The sequence below is a fragment of the Eumetopias jubatus genome, unplaced genomic scaffold (genome assembly GCF_037043125.1).
Source record: "Eumetopias jubatus isolate StellerSeaLion01/CBP00866 unplaced genomic scaffold, mEumJub1_p1.0 scaffold_1, whole genome shotgun sequence".
Lineage (NCBI taxonomy): Eukaryota > Metazoa > Chordata > Mammalia > Carnivora > Otariidae > Eumetopias > Eumetopias jubatus.
This window is the reverse complement of record NW_028274807.1, coordinates 84,481,038-84,499,811: the sequence shown is the minus strand read 5'-3', so window position 1 is coordinate 84,499,811 and position 18,774 is coordinate 84,481,038. Positions and strand designations below refer to the sequence as shown.

The following is an 18,774-nucleotide window of genomic DNA, read 5'->3' as shown; positions in this document are numbered from 1 at the left end:
GGAGCCTGCTTCTCCCTCTCCTCCCTGCTTGTGCTCTCTCTCTCTCTCTCTGGCTATTTCTGTCTCAAATAAATAAATAAAATCTTAAAAAAAAAAAAGGTGACCTGATACATATCTTTAAAAAAATAAAGGCCTTATCCATTCCTTCCAGTGGGTGTATATTATTCAACTTTATGGATAAGTTTGCTCTAATTACTGCTCTATGAAGGGTGAAGTTAGGCTCTGATTTTTATTCTTTCCTCTTTTATTTTTTGTTCTTAATTGTGACTGTGAGTTCCTTCCACCAATGAAAAATCCTTATGAACAATCTTGCAACCTTATTGAGTAGATCTGTAAAAAAGAAGTCCTACAATTTGAATTGCTGGCTTAAACAGTATGATTAACTTAAACATTGATATCATTTAAAAATGTCTCCATGGCGGGGTGCCTGGGTGGCTCAGTCATTAAGTATCTGCCTTCTGCTCAGGTCATGATCCTAGGGTCCTGGGATTGATTCCCGCATCGGGGGTGGAGAGCCTGCTTCTCCCTGTCCCACTCCCCCTGCTTGTGTTCCCTCTCTTGCTGTCTCTCTCTGTCAAATAAATAAAATCTTTAAAAAAAAAAGTCTCCACTGAGGTTGAACCAATTTACACATTTGTTACCAATATGACCCTTTTCCAAATTTTTTTAACACTTATTTCATCAAACTTTATATATTTCTATATATTTATTATTTATATATGTATATTATTTATAAATCTTTATGTTTCAGAGAGGGAAAAAGTGTTATCTAGATGTATTTCTTTGTTGAGAGTTTTAGTTGTGTTTTTAGTATGTTTATTTACCATTTATATTTAGTATTATGTCAACTGTTCATGTCCTTTATCCATTTTTCTTTGGGATTATTTGTGTTTCCTTATGGTTTTCAAGAGATCTTTGTACGGTAAGGAATATAGTCGTCCCTCCCCCCCAGTCTGTCTTTTGACTTTCTTTATAATTTTTTTCCTTTGAGAAGTTTTAAATGTTCATGTATTCAAATTTACAAGTCTTTCCCCATTGGCTTCTAGGTGTTTTGTTTTGGCAGATTCAATTAAAAAGTAATTTAAAAGGTACCCATACTTACCTGTACTATTTTCATGGTTATTTTTACACTTGGTTTTGTTTCAATAGGAATTTATTTCGAAGCAAGTAGTAGAGTAAAAATTTTAGTAGCCTAAAAGCATTGTCTTCACATTAATAAAATTTTCTTTCTCATTTACATATAATTCAAACTAGAAAATGACAAAGCTGGACTTCAAAAGGGCAATCCATGTTCAGAGCCCACGCTCTTAATTTTATTAATTATTCTTCAAGTGGACATGTGATCTAGTCCTTTTTGCTTTAAGTTCAATTTTGCATTAGGTTAGGGCCTTGGGGAGGAAGGAGATTCAATTTCTGACTTGCAAAATAAAACCAATATGGTTTCTTTCTTCTTTCACCTTAATTTTCCAATGTCATAAGAAATAGATTGAGGGACTTAATACAATATGAAGACAACTAAACTCAATTTAGTTAGGTTTAATGTTGTTTTCTTTAATATTAATTCTTATACTCCATGTTTGATAATACCTAGTTATAAAAAAAATCAAAGATGCCTGTGGAACAAAAGCTGAAATATTTTAAACTATGACTCCTGAGTCTTTCATTAGTTATTTATAAAATAGGACACAATTTGTTTTGGAAACTGTTGGTTGAAATATTAAAAGTTAGTTCACACTTTTTTTAAGTTTATTTATTCCTTTTAGTAATTCTACACCGAACATGGGGCTCACACTCACAACCTTAAGATCAAGAGTCACACGCTTTTCTGACTGAGCCAGCCCAGCACCCTTATTTCACATTTTCTAAATCTTTGTTTCTTCAGGAAGGAAAACTCATAGTCCCAATTTAGTCAAATTTAAATTATTTTCCAAGTCAGTACTTAGAGAAGATTTAAAACGATGATAGTATGTTTCCATATCACATTTCATTAATACAACTCAAACTAAATATAGTGCCACAAAGTTGATAAAAATCTTAAATTCTTAGTGTTTCAGTAGCTCTGTATACAAAGTTTCATTATGCACGTTTAATTCTATTTTTAAAGAACACATTATTTTTTTCTAAAGATTTATTTAATTATTTTAGAAGGAGGAAGGGGCAGAGAGAGAGGCAGGAAGAGACTCCCAAGCAGACTCCCCCTCTGAGCACCAAGCCCAATGTGGGGGCTCGATCTCATGACCCCAAGATCATGACCCCCAGCTGAAATCAAGAGTCAGACACTTAACCAACTGAGCCACCCAGGCATCCCAAGAACACTTTCTTATTTCATTTATAATTTTTTAAAATTAGAAATGGTACTACTTATCATGGCAGAAAACTTGGAAAACCGAAAACAGGGAGAAAACTGATCATTCATAATGATACTGCCTTAAGATAACCATTGTTAATTTTTTGGTAGAAGTCTTTACAATGTATTTTCATGCAATATATGTATATATTTCCTGTACAAAATCGATTCCACAAATAGTATTTAACCATCTTTTTTTATAGGTATGTTATAAACATTTTCTCATATCAATAAATTTTACTCTAAAACTTCATCTCTAATGGCTGCAGAATAGTCCATAGCATAGTGTTTAAAACATGATAATACTTTTTAATGTGAGAATCAAGTGATTTGCTCATTCCAAAAAATCCAAACAGTGCAAAAAATATAACAATTATAAAATTTATGTCAACCATAAGTCCACCTTCTGGAAATACACACTACTAATACACTATTTTAAATGTGATTATGCATGCTGTTTTGTGCCTTTCTTTTCCTTTAAAATTTTTTTTTACTTTTACTTTTTTCCAGTTTTATTGAGATATAATTGACATTCTTCCCTTTTAATAACAAACATCCTTTCAAGAACATGGAAATAGATTTACATCAAAATTTTAAACTTTGTGTAATATTTCATTATGACTATAACAGGGTCATTGATGGAGGTTTTAGAAATGGAAAGGGGAAGGGTGCCTGGGTGGCTCAGTCGTTAAATGTCTGCCTTGGGTTCAGGTCATGATTCCAGGGTCCTGGGATGGAGCCCCACATCTGGCTCCCTGCTCTGCGGGAAGCCTGCTTCTCCCTCTCCCACTCCCCCTGCTTGTGTTCCTTCTCTCCATCAAATAAATAAATAAAATCTTAAAAAAAAAAAAAGAAATGGAAAGGGGAGGGAGTTCCTGGGTGGCTCAGTTGGTTAAGTGTCCAGCTCTTGATTTTGGCTCAGGTCATGATCTCAGGGTTGTGAGATTGAGCTGCATGGGTTGGGGGGGGTGTCTGCGCTCAGCAGGGAGTTTGGGGGAGATCCTCTCTCTCCTGCTCCCTCTGCCCCTCCTCCTGCTGGCGCATGTTCTTTCTCTCTCTCCCATATAAATAAATCTTAAAAAAAAAAAAGGAAATGGAAGGGGGAAGACTTAAATTCTAGTCTGCTACTTAAAACTGTGCGATCCTAGATAAATCACTGGTTGCTGTGAATCTCAATTGCTTAATGGAAATCATGAGGTCAACTTAGCAGTAGTAGTAAAGTTTTAGCAGGAACGGGTGGGGGTGGGGGCAAACTCAAATGTTTTTAGCATGCATGTCCTGAAGAGGACCAACTTTAATTCTTCAAAGTTCAGATAATATGGAATACTTTGGTTTGTGTCCAAATGGAATTTTTGTAGCCCTACCCAAAGTCACTCACATTGGGAAGCAGAAGAAAACAATACACTGAAGGCCAAAACAAGAAAGAAAGAAGGGAAGGAAGAAACAAAGATGAAAAAGAGAAAGAAAGGAAGAAAGAAAAACCCATGAAGCAAACTAGACCCTCATCCATTGCTGATGGAAACACAAATGGTGAAGCCACTTTGTTTTTTTCTTTTTTTTTTTTTAAGATTTTATTTATTTATTTGACAGAGAGGCAGAGCGAGAGAGGGAACACAAGTGGGGAGTGGGAGAGGGAGAAGCAAGCTTCCCACCGAGCAGGGAGCCTGACGTGGGACTTGATCCTAGGACCCTGGGACCATGACCCGAGCCTAAGGCAGACACTTAACGGACTAAGCCACTCAGGAGCCCGGTGCAGCCACTTTGGAAAAGAGTCTAGCAATTCCTCGAGAGATTAAGTGGAGTTATTACCATATCAAGACAGGGAAACTGAAGGACTCCATAAAAATCTGCTTTTTGCTCCTTTTTCCTGCTTCTCCACCCCACTTTACACATGCCTTGTAAATCGCATCTATCCTCCTTGTAAGGGACAAGGAGTAATGGTTCTCCAGAATAAATAACATCTAAAGAAGGACCAGGTGAGAATGACCAGGGAAGCTATCCTAATGCACATTCCAGACCACTGGAGCTAGACATCTGAATGCAAGACTCCCTGGTTCCAGGGAATGACACCTGGGCCCTTGTCTTTGTTCTAACTGGTTCCTGGATGCCTGAGAGGACCATACACCAGAACTCCGTCCTCAATAAAACCCCCCAGGCCCCGAAGAAAGATGAGACTCACTCCTTTCCTTTCTGAGTCTCCTGGACACTCACTCTGTTAATTGCTTTCTCTTTTTCTTCAATAGACTCTGCTTTCACCTCCTGCTGGCTCACGTTTGATATCCATCCTGTATGAAGCCAAGGACGGCCAGCCTGCTGGCATCAATATGAGCCAGCAATTTCAATTCTAGGTATATACCTAAGAGAAATGAAACATACATCTATTAACTTGAACAGGAATCTTCATTGCAGCATTATTCCTAATAGCCAAAAAAGTGTAAACAACTCAAATGTCTATCAAAGGATGAATGAATTAATAGAATGTTATATATCCATGCAATGGTATATTTGACAATAAAAAGGAATGAGTAGTGATACATGCTTACAACATGGATGAATCTTGAAAACACTATGTTCACTGAAAGAACTGTCATAAAAGACCACATACTATATGATTTATTTCATGTATATGAAATGTCTGGATTAAGCAAATCTATAGATAGAAAGTAGGTTAGTGATTACATAGCTCCTGGGGCTTGGGTGAAATGGGGGGACTGCCCACAGGTACAGGAATTCTTTTGGGACTGATGAAAATGTCTGAAATTGATTGTGGTGGCAATTGCACAACTCTGTTAATGTACTAAAACCTGTTGAATTGGACACTTTCAATGGATGAAATGCATGGTATATGAATTCTATCTCAATAAAGCTGTTGGAATAAAAAGCAAACTAGGGCATTGTAATTCTGAAAGATCATAATAAGATGGTATATAAAGTGTTGGACAGATGAAGCCCTTAATAAATGGTGGCTATAACTCATTGAGGGAATTTAGTTTGTTTACATTTTCCTCACCATAATCAACATTTTATAAAGATCATTTTGGGGGCGCCTGGGTGGCTCAGTCGTTAAAGTGTCTGCCTTTGGCTCTGGTCATGATCCCAGAATCCTGGGATCGAGCCCCGCAGGGAGCTCCCTGCTCTGCGGGGAAAGCCTGCTTGTGTTCCCTCTCTATGTCTCTCTCTGTCCAAAAAAAAAAAAAAAAAAAAAGGTAATTTTGTATATAGCAAAGCAATACCGAATACTGTTGCAGACTGTTTTCTTTCTGAACCTTTGGAGATGTAGATGTGCTGATGAGACGTTATGTACATTATTTTTAGGACCCCCTGTCCTCAGAAGGTCTGGGCCCATGGGCATTACTTTGTGAGTATGGAGTGCCAGCAAAGCATCCTTTTTAAAGTTTTTCTGTCAAAATGGTAATAAAACACACACATAAAATAGTCCTAGGATTTTTTCCAAAGGCTTTGCTTTGGGAAAAGGTTTTGGTAGTTAAAATAGATATTCAAACTATCTCCAACACAATGCTTGGTAGAAAGCCATGCAAGATGACTCTGCTTTGATCCGTTCTGTGGAAATTTGCATGCATTGCCGAGGGGGAAAACGTGGTGTCCTGCTCAGTACCAAGTTTCCCTATTTCTAACAATGGGTATTAACGTAAACTCTCATGCAAGTTGTAAACACGTCTGACTCAAAACTAACTTCAATACTTAGCCTGACTTTTAACTAGCTGAAATGTTGAACAGGTGGGGACAGGGATCCAGCGAACTGTGTGAGGAGGTGTGGGACTGTGCGTTTGAGTGAAAAGAAGGCCACCGATTTAAATAAAAAAGTGCGAGATTAAAGAATTTGGAGGACAAAGTATGTACAATTTTAGGCTCCCTCCCCCGCCCAAAGGTTGTGCCAGTGGGCAACTGGAGCCCCCAAACTTGCTCTTCCCTCGTGAGGAAGTTAGTTCAGGGCTACCAGCACTTGCAAGAAGTTTAGGGGCAGAATGCCCGAGCGCCGCGGTAAGCAGATGAGTGGGGCAGACGGCGGCCGGACAGTTCACGCCGAGGCGGCTGGAGGTACCCACCCGCCGGAGCAGGAAAAGCAGTGGGTACGGGAGGGCGGGGACGTAGGGGTGGGTCAGCAAAGGTCTGGCGATTGTGTCGGGAGGCGAACGGGGCGTTGGCAGCGGCGGGCGGAGCCCAGGACCAGTGATGTAAGAAGCGGAGGGATCCCACTGGGAGCGTCGGGTTTGCGCTGTGAGACCCCAGGGGTGTGGGGCGGGGGATCCCAGTCCCCGCCCTGTTTTCCCCGCCCCTCCCCCCGGTCGCCTTTACGCCCCTCCCCCTCCTCCCCTCTGGTTGGAAAGTTTCTAGAATCTCTTCCCAGCGGCCTTTGCGGTTCCAACATGGCGGAGCTGACGGTGGAGGTTCGCGGCTCTAACGGGGCTTTCTACAAGGTACTGACCCTCTTGCCGCTTTGTCGGCTGTTCTGGGGGCTAAGGCAGGTTTGGGGGAGGGCTGGTGGTCCCGGAGAGTGAGGTTTGGAGTCGAAGAGGGCGGCCAGGCCGAAGCCCGGTGCTGCTGGGTTCCTCGCTTCTCCCCCCTCCACCCGCGGTTTAACGGTCTCGGGGGCCGGGGCTCCGTTATGTTTTGAAACAACACGTCGGACACCTCTTGCGTTTTCCTACTTATGAACCTTCTTCTTGGATGCTAGTGCGGCCCTTCGCGCGCCGGTGAGGAGAAGCCGAGTCTCTGCTGGGCCGCGGGGAGCTCCCTGGGAGCAGGCCTGAGCGCCGGGAGGTTGGGGAGTCGTGAAAGGAGGTGGTGGGATTGTGTGGTCACAGCCGCTCCCCCGCCCCTCGGACTGGGCCGAGCGGGAGCGCCTCGGCCCGCTGCTCCGACCCCTCCCCACCCCTTTGCGGGGGGGGCTGCGTCGCGGAATCTTAAGAATTCACCTTTGTATTAGGGTCTCGGGATAATAAACTTTAGTGTCTGACGGGGAAGCGGGTGCCGAATTGAGGGTTAGGATCGAAGAGAAAACTGGAAAACCTTGTAATGTGGCGGGTTGAAATATTTTTGCGGCCTGGGAAATTGGGCGGCGCCTTAGCCCCTTTATTACGGAAGAAAAGGCTAGAGTTGGAGGCTTTAAAGTAAGATTGAAAAAACGAAGTCGATCAGGGAGACTGGTGGGGAGGTGAGTAATTTCTTAAATCTTAGTTATCCAGTGTTTCTGGGAAGAACTGTTGATTTTTGTTTCTTCCCCACGAGGTTTTTTGTTTGTTTGCACCGGGAGATGCATTATTATGGGATGGGGACTGGAAAACAGAGGAGGAATTCGAGAGTAGAGGAATTTAGTGGGGGCTTCCAGTGTAGGGGTCACATAACTGAAAATGAAATTCTTACAGTTTAGTTTTGCCATTATAACGGCCCCTTGTCCCGATTCTTTCTCCAAAAGTATACCACGATATTACAAGATCAATACAAAATCTCCCCAGCTGTGTCTGTCAGTCAGTCTTACTAAGCCAGGATCTCAAATGTTTGAGAGTCCTGGCTATTTTTATGAAGGGCCTTCTCTTAATACAGGAGTATTGGGTGTACGCAGAATATGTTCTCCCTGGGTTTCATTTCAGCGTACCTTTTGTCCCACGGGGTGGTCGTAATTTCCTTTGGTTAGCGTTGTTTTCCCTTTTGTAGTTTACTGATAAGCTATGTGGATTTGCTTTAACTGTCACGTGGTAATAACCTGGTAGGGAATCACTTGGCGTCTAAAGGATCTCTCTAAGCTTTTTACAAGTTTAAGTCACCTTAGGTGGTCAACAAAAAGTAAAAACAGTGACTGCCCGGTGGAAAGGAGTCTTTGCTTGACTCCATATATATATATTAGCAGTCTAGATTTAACATTTGGCGTCAAACAAAAGATCTAAGTGAAATTTGAGTAGATATTTCATTGACTTCTGTTATTGAAACCTAGTGGTTGCCTTCTCTTACCCCAGATACAGTTGTGGCATAATGCACAAAGAAGGGCTTGCCATATTTTTCCTGTCAAGGGTAGGTAAGGTTCATCATTTTTGCACACCGCCCGTGGAAAAGTTTCATATTCCCACTGTATGGTGATACAGTTGTTGTGTAACGGAGGTATGCTTTTTTTTCCCCTGGCAAATTGAAAAAGTAAAATTTTTTTGCCTTTGTAGCATGTGGATGGTAGATAGGACATGCCTTTTTTAGCCAAGTATTTGTGTTGATCGCTATAGAAAATACTTCTTATTTTTATTTTATAAGATTATTTAAGGTTATCAGTTTGAAAGTTTAAGATTGTTTACAGTTTTTTTTTTAAGATTTTATTTATTTTGAGAGTGAGAGAGCATGAGCAGGGGCAGAGGGAGAGAGGGAGAAGCAGAGTCCCTGCTGAGCAGGGAGGCCGGCGTGGGGCTCCATCCGAGGACCCTGGGATCTTGACCTGAGCTGAAGGCAGATGCTTAACCGACTGAGCCACCCAGGCGCCTCTGTAGTGTTTGGTTTTTCAGTTTTTTAAAAATCAAATTCACAGTGATTGTCCCCATTTTGGAACCCTGAAGTATTGTTGATCCTTATCCTTACTCTACAAATCTGCTTGGTTCTACTTAGACGTTGAGTCCATTACTCATTTTTACTTCACAAAGGAAGGTGGTACTTTGGCAAAGGTTGGGAAGGATCTTAGCCACATTGTGTGTACTAAAATAATTGCACTTGAACGTTTGGAATTTTATGTTTTCGTAATCCACTTGTACATTGTGGAAACTGGGGTCCTCAGAACTCTGAAAGATCGAGAATGGTGAGGCGGGAGGAGACCTGGATTTGAAGTTAGATAATAGTAAACTGAAAGTACAGACCTAGAATTCCCATGTGTTTACCCATCCGTGCACTCCTGAGCATATCTTTTCTGTAAAATGAAGGGTTTGAAGTAGTTCATATCCCCTGTTTTTTAATCCCACGGAACTGCTCACTTGGAAAAAAAATTGGTTTACTGAACAAGCAATTTATTATTTTAACTACACTAATTGTTTTGGATTAATTTGCATGTGGTAAAATTCACCTTTCTGGTACATAATTACGTGAGCTTTCGTAAATGTCCTGTAGCAACCACCAACATGATGGAGATAGAAGAGTTCCACTGTCCCCCAAATTTCTCTCATGCGCCTTTGTAGTCACCTTCTCTTTTCACCCCCAGATCCTAGAGGGTTTTCCTGTCCCCATAGTTTCACCTTTGCCAGAATGTCCTCTATGTAGATTCATACAGTATGCTGAGGGTTTTGATTCTGGCTTCTTTCATTTAGCATAGCAGCAATTTAATTTTAAGTAAAATTTTCTAATTTAAAAACAATATTGGTCAGTGAGGGCATTTTGGAAACAAAAGTTGCCTTTGGATAACAGCTGTTAACATTTTGGTTTATTCTCTCCCTGGTGTATTTTTTCGTTGTGCAGGTGATTCTGATTTTCCTCATTTTCTCCCCCCACCCCTCGCCACACACAGCTGTAAATGCTAATCGCAGTACAATTTCAGTCATGGGTTTAGTAGCTAGTATCATCATGCCTTGAGGCAGTGCTCTGTAGACATTAAAGATTTTCTGGTGGAACTGAAACTTCATCTTACAAATTAATTGGAACCAGTGAAAAGCTAAAAGAAGATGTGGCCTAAAATTAAGATCTTGTTTTTTTAAATACTGTTTTGCATCTTGCTTTTTTTTTTAAACAATGTATCTGTAGTTTGTTAAGGAGGTAAAAACTTGATATGCTTCTCTTTGCAGCTCTGTAAATCTTTGGGGATTGGGAAGAGTGGGAGATATGTTAAGTACCTGATAGGGGATATAATTTTATATAAAAATTTGTTTATAGCCTTTTTTACCTAGAGTGAGGCATCTTAGGGTTTATACTACTGGCCATTGAAGGTGCTTTTATTTAAGATAGAATTTACATTTTATGTTTGTTAGTGTATTTATAGAGTTGTGCAACCATTATCACAACCTTACTTTAGAACATTTCAATCAGCCCCCCAAAACCCCTCTGCCCATTTGGAGTCTTTAAAATGCTTAACAACTGATGTATGTGATACTGTGCTTTGTAATAGCATTGCAACTTGCATAGCCGTGGGCAGAATATAATTTAAATAGAAGTTGAAAGTAAGTCCCTCGATTTCTGGCTGATGTAAAGGAAAGTTTCCATGGTGTTCCAAGGAAATGTGTAATCTCTAAGATGGCTGAGTGAAATTTCAGGCCTTCTCTAGAAGACAATTACTTTTGGAGTTCTGCAGTTTCAACTTTAACTGACTACAAATTTTAAAGCACTACAATATTTCCAAAATTTCCTATTATTTACCTTAACTTAATATTAAAATGGAATTTGAGTGTAAATTATGCAGTAGGTTTATTAACATTAATGATGATGACCTATCGAATTTTAGTAGAGGAGTTTCTTGAGAGAGTACTGACTTTTCAAAGTTAGCATTGAATATTGATTTCTTTGTGCAGATTAGTAATTAAGAAAAAGATAGTGGTTGTCTTAATACTAGGGACACTGTTAAAAACACGTTTCAGATATTTTAAAGATAATTCTCAGTTGTACTTTTTTTGTTGAAATATTTTTTTAGCGAAAGATTTAACTTAATACTGTACATATGGGGAGTCCACACATGGAAATTCCAAAGATCGCCCTAATCATGCAGATTTTAAAATGTGTTTTTATAAAAACATAAAAGAACTAAGATTTAACTGAAAAGGTCATTGAATTTTTAAAAATTAAACTTTTTTGTAAAGTTTTGTTTTTGTATTATAAAAGCAATATGTAAGTATGAAAAAATCTGAAAACAGAAAAGCAACAAAAAAATTTTACCTACCGAGAGATATATTGTCAAGGCCTGGCTTTATGTATGTACAGAAAACATACTTTATCCCATATTTTCATGCGCCTTTTTTTTTTTTAAATATTTTATTTATTTATTTGACAGAGAGAGACAGTGAGAGCAGGAACACAAGCAGGGGGAGTGGGAGAGGGAGAAGCAGGCTTCCCGCTGAGCAGGGAGCCCGATGTGGGACTCGATCCCAGGACCCTGGGATCATGACCTGAGCTGAAGGCAGACGCTTAACGACTGAGCCACCCAGGCGCCCGCCTTTGTTTCTTGTAACATCAGATATTTGTGTGCATTTTGTAAGAATAGTTTGCTGTGTCTCTTATTTACTGGATAGCCTATGAAGCTTATACTAATGTTTTCTGATTTTGTTCGTTCAAAAACTCCATTAGATACTTTTTTTTTTTTAAAGATTTTATTTATTTGACAAGGAACACAAGCAGGGGGAGTGGGAGAGGGAGAAGCAGGCTTCCCGCAGAGCAGGGAAGTTTTACATACTAGGAAACTGACAATAACAAGTAACTTGTCCATAAATAAACTAGCTGAAATGAGATTTCACTCTAGGGCTTCTCACTTCCAATGCCTAATTTAGTATAGCATTAGATGTTCTTCAAAGGAAATCTCAGAGTAGTGGGCTTATACTTAAGTATTTTAGTTAGACAAGGCAGGGTGCCTGGGTGGCTCAGTCTGTTAAATGCCTTTGGCTCAGGTCATGATCTCAGGGTCCTGGGATCCAGCCCCTTGTCAGGCTCCCTTCTCAGTGGGGAGCCTGCTTCTCCCTCTCCCTCTCTCTCTCTCTCTGTCCCTCCCTGCTGCTTGTTCTCTATCTCAAATAAATAAAATCTTAAAAAAACCAGGCAAGGCAAACACTTGATAATTCAAGAAGCGAGTTCTCTACCACAATGTTAAGGATGTAGTAAACTAGTTTTTTTTTTTTAAGTTTTATTTATTTTTAGTAATCTCTGCACTCAGCATGGGGCTCAAACGCATGACCCTCAGGTCAAGAGTTGCATGTTCTTCTGACTGAGCCAGCCAGGTACCCCAAACTAGCTTGCCTTTTTTTTTTTTTTAAAGATTTTATTTATTTATTTGAGAGAGAGAGAGAATGAGAGATAGAAAGCACGAGACGGAAGAGGGTCAGAGGGAGCAGCAGACTCCCTGCTGAGCAGGAAGCCCGATGTGGGACTCGATCCCGGGACTCCAGGATCATGACCTGAGCCGAAGGCAGTCGCTTAACCAACTGAGCCACCCAGGCGCCCGCCTTTTTTTTTTTTTAAGATTTTGTTTTTTGAGTGAGAGTGCATGAGCAAGCACAAGTGGGGGCGGGGAGAGGGAGAAGCAGGATCCCCATCCCAGGACCCTGGGATCATGACTTGAGCCAGAGGCATATGCTTAAAGGATTGAGCCACCCAGGCGCCCCGCCTTCTTTTTTTTTTTTTTTTAAGTAGTGGGAAGAGCTATAGGCGTTCCATGAGTGATCCTAATTCTTGTACTAGGTGGTCGTAAGACCCCTCTTTTTCTTTCATCTGCAGTATTAGGCAGTTAGATTGCTTTTTAACAGTTTATCAAGTGGTGGTGTCTGCTAGGTTCTGTTCGTTAAGGTTCTGTCTAGTTTTTTTTTTTTAAGATTTATTTATTTTGAGAGTGAGAAAGAGAGAGAGAGAGTACATGAGAGCAGGGAGGGTCAGAGGGAGAAGCAGGCCCCTCCCCGAGCAGAGAGCCCAATGCGGGACTTGATCCCGGGACTCCAGGATCATGACGTGAGCCGAAGGCAGTCGCTCAACCAACTGAGCCACCCAGGCACCCTGGTTCTTTCTAGTTCTAAGAAAACTATTGAGCACTCAGGCTGTCTATCAGACTGTGCAGATACTTTATATGAATTTATCTCGTCTCGTCTTCTGAATCACAGGGAAGGGGAGATAATGTTACCAGCAGCTGAGGAAACAGGCAAGTGAATCTAGGTCCGTAAAATTAATAGGCTGATTGGAAGTTCAGATTGGTTTTTCAGACTTTGGTAAAGTATGATTTTTTTTAAATACATATATTTTTATTACAGAATTAAAATAAAACCCAAAATGCAATATTCTAAAAAACCAAAAATTTACTACCAATACTAACCTACAAGTTTGTTGTGCTACAGTACATGTACGCAAGTCAAGAAATTAAGAAAACTTAAATATTTAGAAACATTCAACATCAGAAGCTTTAAATTCTAACTGTAGGAAAACGTCAGAAAGCTACAACCTGCATTTTTATTTTTTATTTTTATTTTTTTTGAAGGTTTACTTATTTTAGAGAGGGAGCAAGTTATGCATGAGTGGGAGGGACAGAGGGAGAGGGAGAGAGAATCTTAAGTGGACTCCCTGCTGAGCGGGACGTGGGGCCGGATCCCAGGACTCAGATCTTGACCTGGGCCAAATCGAAACCAAGGGTCAAACTCATAATAACTGCACCAACCCAGGCGCCCCAACAACCTGGGTTTTTAAAAAAGTATTTTCTCTAAAAAGAATCCTATCAGCTATAAATAAAAATCTGAACAGTTTTATACTGAAGCTAATACTCAGCTGCACTTAAATTCACATTTTTTTTTAAGATTTTATTTATTTCAGAGAGAGAGCACAAGAGGGAAGAGGGTCAGAGGGAGAAGCAGACTCCCTGCGGAGCAGGGAGCCCGATGTGTGGGACTCGATCCCAGGACTCCAGGATCATGACCTGAGCCGAAGGCAGTCACTTAACCAACCGAGCCACCCAGGCGCCCTTGAATTCACATTCTTAGCAGAACAGTTGTCCAAGTACACATGCACACTCCTCACATTATTATTACAGGATAGCCATTCTTCATCTTCCTTCTCTTATCATCATCATCATCTTCTCATCCTTCTTTGAGCCTGTTGGCCTGCCAGGGCCCTTTTTTCCTCCTTCAAAGTGATTTTTTTTTTTTAAAGTTCAAATACATGGCTTATTTTGTTATTAATTACATACTATTCCTAACAAGCTGTTAATACAGTGGGAGTCAAGAGAAAAATGATTTAATCATGTTTTAACATTTTAAAATGGGATTACCGGGTGCCTGGGTGGCTCAGATGGTTAAGCGTCTGCCTTCGGCTCAGGTCATGATCCTAAGGGTCCTGGGATTGAGTCCCGCCTGCATCGGGCTCCCTGCTAGGCGGGGAGCCTGCCTCTCCCTCTGCCTCTCTCTCTTTCTCTCATGAATAAATAAACATTAAAAAATGGGATTATCTATTAAAACATTTTGGATGCATTGGATTAAAATTATTGACATTAATTTACCTGTTTTCATTTTTTTAATTTAAATATGGCTACTAGAAATCTTAAAACTAGGTATATGCTTTTTAAATATACTTTTCTCAGTTGCTGCTTCATATTGCTCATTGTACAATGTATTTTGGGAAATATTTGAAATGCTTTATGCATAAGCAGTTGTAGGTTTCAACTACATGCATCCACTTACATGTATAAATGTATTTTGTCCTGATTTTACCATTTTTTCTAGCTTTACTATAAGAATACTGTATATAATACATATAAAATATGTGTTGATAGATTGTTTATATAATTGACAATGCTTCTGGTCCACAGTAGGCTATTAGTATTAAGTTTTGGAGGGGTCAGATGTTTTATGTGAATTTTCAATTGTCTTGGGGTGAGTACCCCTATCTCCTGTGTGTTCAAGGGTCAACTGTACATGAAACTTTTTCAAATTTTCTTATGATGAGGCACCTCTGGGTAATCTTGCCACATAGTATTGCGTATTAAAAGGTTTTAGCATATTATTTGGAAGATGTTTATTAGTCAATAGTAAGAGTCTTTGATCTGTTAAATTTTCTAATACCAAGTCTTAATACCTTGAGCAAAACAAAATACAAAGGATTCCTTTGTTGATTCAAATGTATATATTATTTATACATACAATTTTAGTTTATTTGTCCTTATATTAAAAGATGCTGAAAGCAGTGGCAAAATTGAGCCGGCATTAAATCTCAGTTAAGTATCAGTTGTTTTAACTTGTTTCCTTTACTTTAGCCTCAGCATTTTTTGCTTAGCTTTTTTGGGAGAATGAGTAGAGGTCTCCTCCAGTAATAACTGATGAAGTTTGTAGTTATTTTTGGCAGATGAACATGGCATGCCTTCTCTGTTGATTTCTTCAGGGTCAGACTCTCAGGCTTTCTGTATCTCTGTGTTTCTTACAGTGGCTAATTAATCATAGTACAACTTTTCTTTCTTTCCATTTTGTAACTTTCTGCTTTTATAGTTTTTCATATTATAGGATATTTTCAAGTCTTAAGTTTTCCGGTGGCTTGTTATGTGTATTTAGTACATCGTAGGGCTTTTGTCTGTGTTTGCTGAATGAACAGATGAATCCCTCATTCTTGGCTTTGGGACACACTGATTTGTTTTTAATTTTAGGTAATGTAATGGCATACATGCAGAATTAACTTCATTTCTGATTCTAATTGACTCAGTTGAAAAATTTTTTTTAGCTGTTATATATTGACCTTGGTTGAGTTCTGATGTGGTCACAGAACTTTACAGATACCTAGAACTATGGGGAACTTCAACTTCTTGCCAACTGGAAAGTCATAATAGTTTCAGGTGGCTGTGTGGAACCACTAAGGAATTCAAGGAGAGCTGTTGGACACGTGAAATTAACAAGCCAAGAACAATGATACACAAGTGTTATTAGGTATTTATGCATTCTTATGAAATCTTCATATCTTCATTGTCATTTTTTTTTTTAAAGATCTTATTTTTTATTTATTTGAGAGAGTGAGAGAGAGAGCACAAGAGGGGATAGGGTCAGAGGGAGGAGCAGACTCCCTGTCAGGGAGCCCAATGCGGGACTCAATCCTGGGACTCTGGGATCATGACCTGAGCCGAAGGCAGTCGCTTAACCAAGTGAGCCACCCAGGCGCCCTTCATTGTCAGTTTTTAAAACAGAATAGTTAAATGTTCAGTACTAATAAATGCTGAAGGTTTACTTGGAATAATTTTTTTCCGTGTTAGAACTTACTCCATAATGCAATAACTTTTCTAACATAATGTAATCAGTAAATTTGTGGACTTTATTTGTAGAACATGTGTCCATTGATTTGAAATGACCTCCACTTGTAGATTTAGTTGTGCAGGTCTTCAAAAAAAAGTACTACTTGAAGTTAAATTTGATTGCAGTATTAGTCTTAAATATTTGTGCTTGTTATTGGAATCAAATTACAATTCAAATATTTTAGGTGTAGGCATCAAACTAGTTTGTTAATTAGAATCTAGATTTGCGATCCCTAGGTATGGAAGAATTAAAAAGATAACGGAGTGGTGCTGTATATATGTGCTGTATGAAAAAAGTGCTGGTTGACATCGTGCTTTAGGATAGTATTTCAATTCTTTTAAGAATATATATATTTTTAAAGATTTTATTTATCTGACAGAGACACAGAGAAGCAACACAAGCAGGGGGAGTGGGAGAGGGATAAGAAGCAGGCTTCTTGCTGAAGAGGGAGCCCGAAGCGGGGCTTGATCCCAGAACCCTGGGATCATGACCTGAGCTGAAGGCAGATGCTAAAGGACTAAGCCACGCAGGCGCCCCTCTTTTAAGAATATTTATGCTTGCATATGTATAATTTTACATGTAGGCATTGAGTATTCACGAACTTGCTTTGTTGTAAATTTTTTTCCTTCTTTTTCTCCTTGCTCCCCTTTGCCACATAATCTCTCATTCCCACTCCATTTCGGGTAATATGTATAGCCAGGTATACATCATACTAGATTTTTCTCTACACTTAATAGAATGGTACATAGATACATACTCATATACACATGTAGGTTTTTTTTTTTTTTCCCCCAGTATTGCTCTCTAAAAATAGGATTGTCTGTATTTTGGCTGTCTTCCCTTGGAGTGTAGTTTATTTTTAAATGGTTACATAATATTTCATGGCAAGAATTATGATATCCAGCCCTTCCCCAGTTAGTTAATAGACACTCTGTTTTCAGTTTTTTGCCACTCCACATACCTCTTTCCATTGGAGAGGTTTCAAAGAATGGGAAGCTTGGTGGAAGGGAACTTTTCTTTTTTAACTCTAATAAATGTTAACATTATTTCTAAAAGGCTTAACCCTTCCTATTTTCTCTGTCAGTAAATATAAAAGCTTTTCTGTACATCCTTGCCAGAAAATCTTTAATTTTGGCCAGTCTGTTGGATATAAATGGTTATCTCAATGGAACTTTCGTTTGCACGTTCCCTCTTGTGAATTTTAATGTTTGTTGGGCATTTGGATTTGCTTTTCCATAAACTGTTGTTTGCCTGTTTTCCTATTGGATGTCTTTTGTCACTTTTTGAGATCTCTTAGGACTCATTCATTGTAAGAGTGCCCCCTTCTCATTTAATACCTGTTGACTTTTTGGTATCTCTGGTTATAGAGAAGTTTTATTTTTTACATACTGAACTACTTTTTACTTATCAGGGCTCCAGGGTTACCAGTTCTGGTTAAACGCAGCCTGTGTCATGTTTATACATAGAATTTCTTAAATTTTCTTGTGTTTTTAATTCATTTATTTTATCTTCACTACACCAGGACTTACTTTTGAATATTCATAGGCAAATGTGCTAGTACTGCGTATTAAAAAAAAAAATCTGTTTTCGGGTTTTTTTGTTTTTGTTTTTGCATATGGGGGAGTTAGGGGGAGGATGCCTAGCATCCAGGAGAGCTGTCTCATTCAGGTTGGATAGAACCTTCAGAGAATTGCTCCAGAAAGTCTCTGGAGTGCTCTGGGAAGAATGTAAAGACTCTTTGAATGAGGACATTGTGATTTGCTTTGTAGCAAAAATACAGCCAGTTAGGAGTCTTATTACCCTTACCTTACTGCCCTCACCCCTCTTGTTTTACCTGTCACATAGTAAGTGGATCTGAGACCCAGTCTTAACAGTGAACCATTGTGCTGTAGTGAGGTTTTTTTTTTCCTTCTTTAATGAGTTATTTCTATATCTGTTACCTGAATACACAGTCCAGAAACATAAATGTTTAATTGTCAATTGTTTACATTGCTTGATATAAAAGCACCAGAAGGAAGATTTCTCATGGTATTTTGGGGGAGAGGAGTAGCTTTAAGTACTTCGGGCACTTGAATGCCTGGGAATACTAAGAAGCTTTGATTCTTTACGTTTGCAAATTAAGACATATATAAAGTTACGCAATGATGATTACCTGTGTTAGGAGCCTCTAAGTCAGTTTCTCAACATAATAGAGTGTCTCATCCAAATTATAACTCAAACACTATTTTCTCAGTTCTTGTAAGGATAGTGCATAGCTAGTACCATTCTAGATGCATGGGAGAGAAGTTAGTTTATTATCCATAGTGAATGTCTTAGTGATTGGGCTGTATTCTCTTAGAATCCTAGTTAAAAAATACTGTGTGCTGTATTCAATTTTATTTTTACTCTTGTAAAAAGGATCATAGCATGTAGAGTGCAAAGCAGGACAAGAAATGATTCTGATGACGTGTTGATTTGAGGTATGAAAGTGAGCCAACGGCAGGGGTGTCTGTACAGTTA

The 18,774-nt window shown here is 39.3% G+C and overlaps 1 protein-coding gene across 4 annotated transcripts in view; it reads left to right on the top strand.

Moving 5' to 3' along the window:
• The first annotated feature begins 6,699 nt into the window (after positions 1-6,699).
• The window catches only part of FXR1 (FMR1 autosomal homolog 1), a 58,518-nt gene continuing 46,443 nt past the window's right edge, over positions 6,700-18,774 (top strand). For all 4 annotated transcript variants that reach the window (XM_028100962.2, XM_028100965.2, XM_028100961.2 and 1 more), the window contains exon 1: positions 6,700-6,786. In XM_028100962.2, coding sequence (XP_027956763.1) covers positions 6,736-6,786 — 51 coding nt within the window. In that variant the 5' untranslated portion in view covers positions 6,700-6,735. The remainder of the gene's footprint in view (positions 6,787-18,774) is intronic.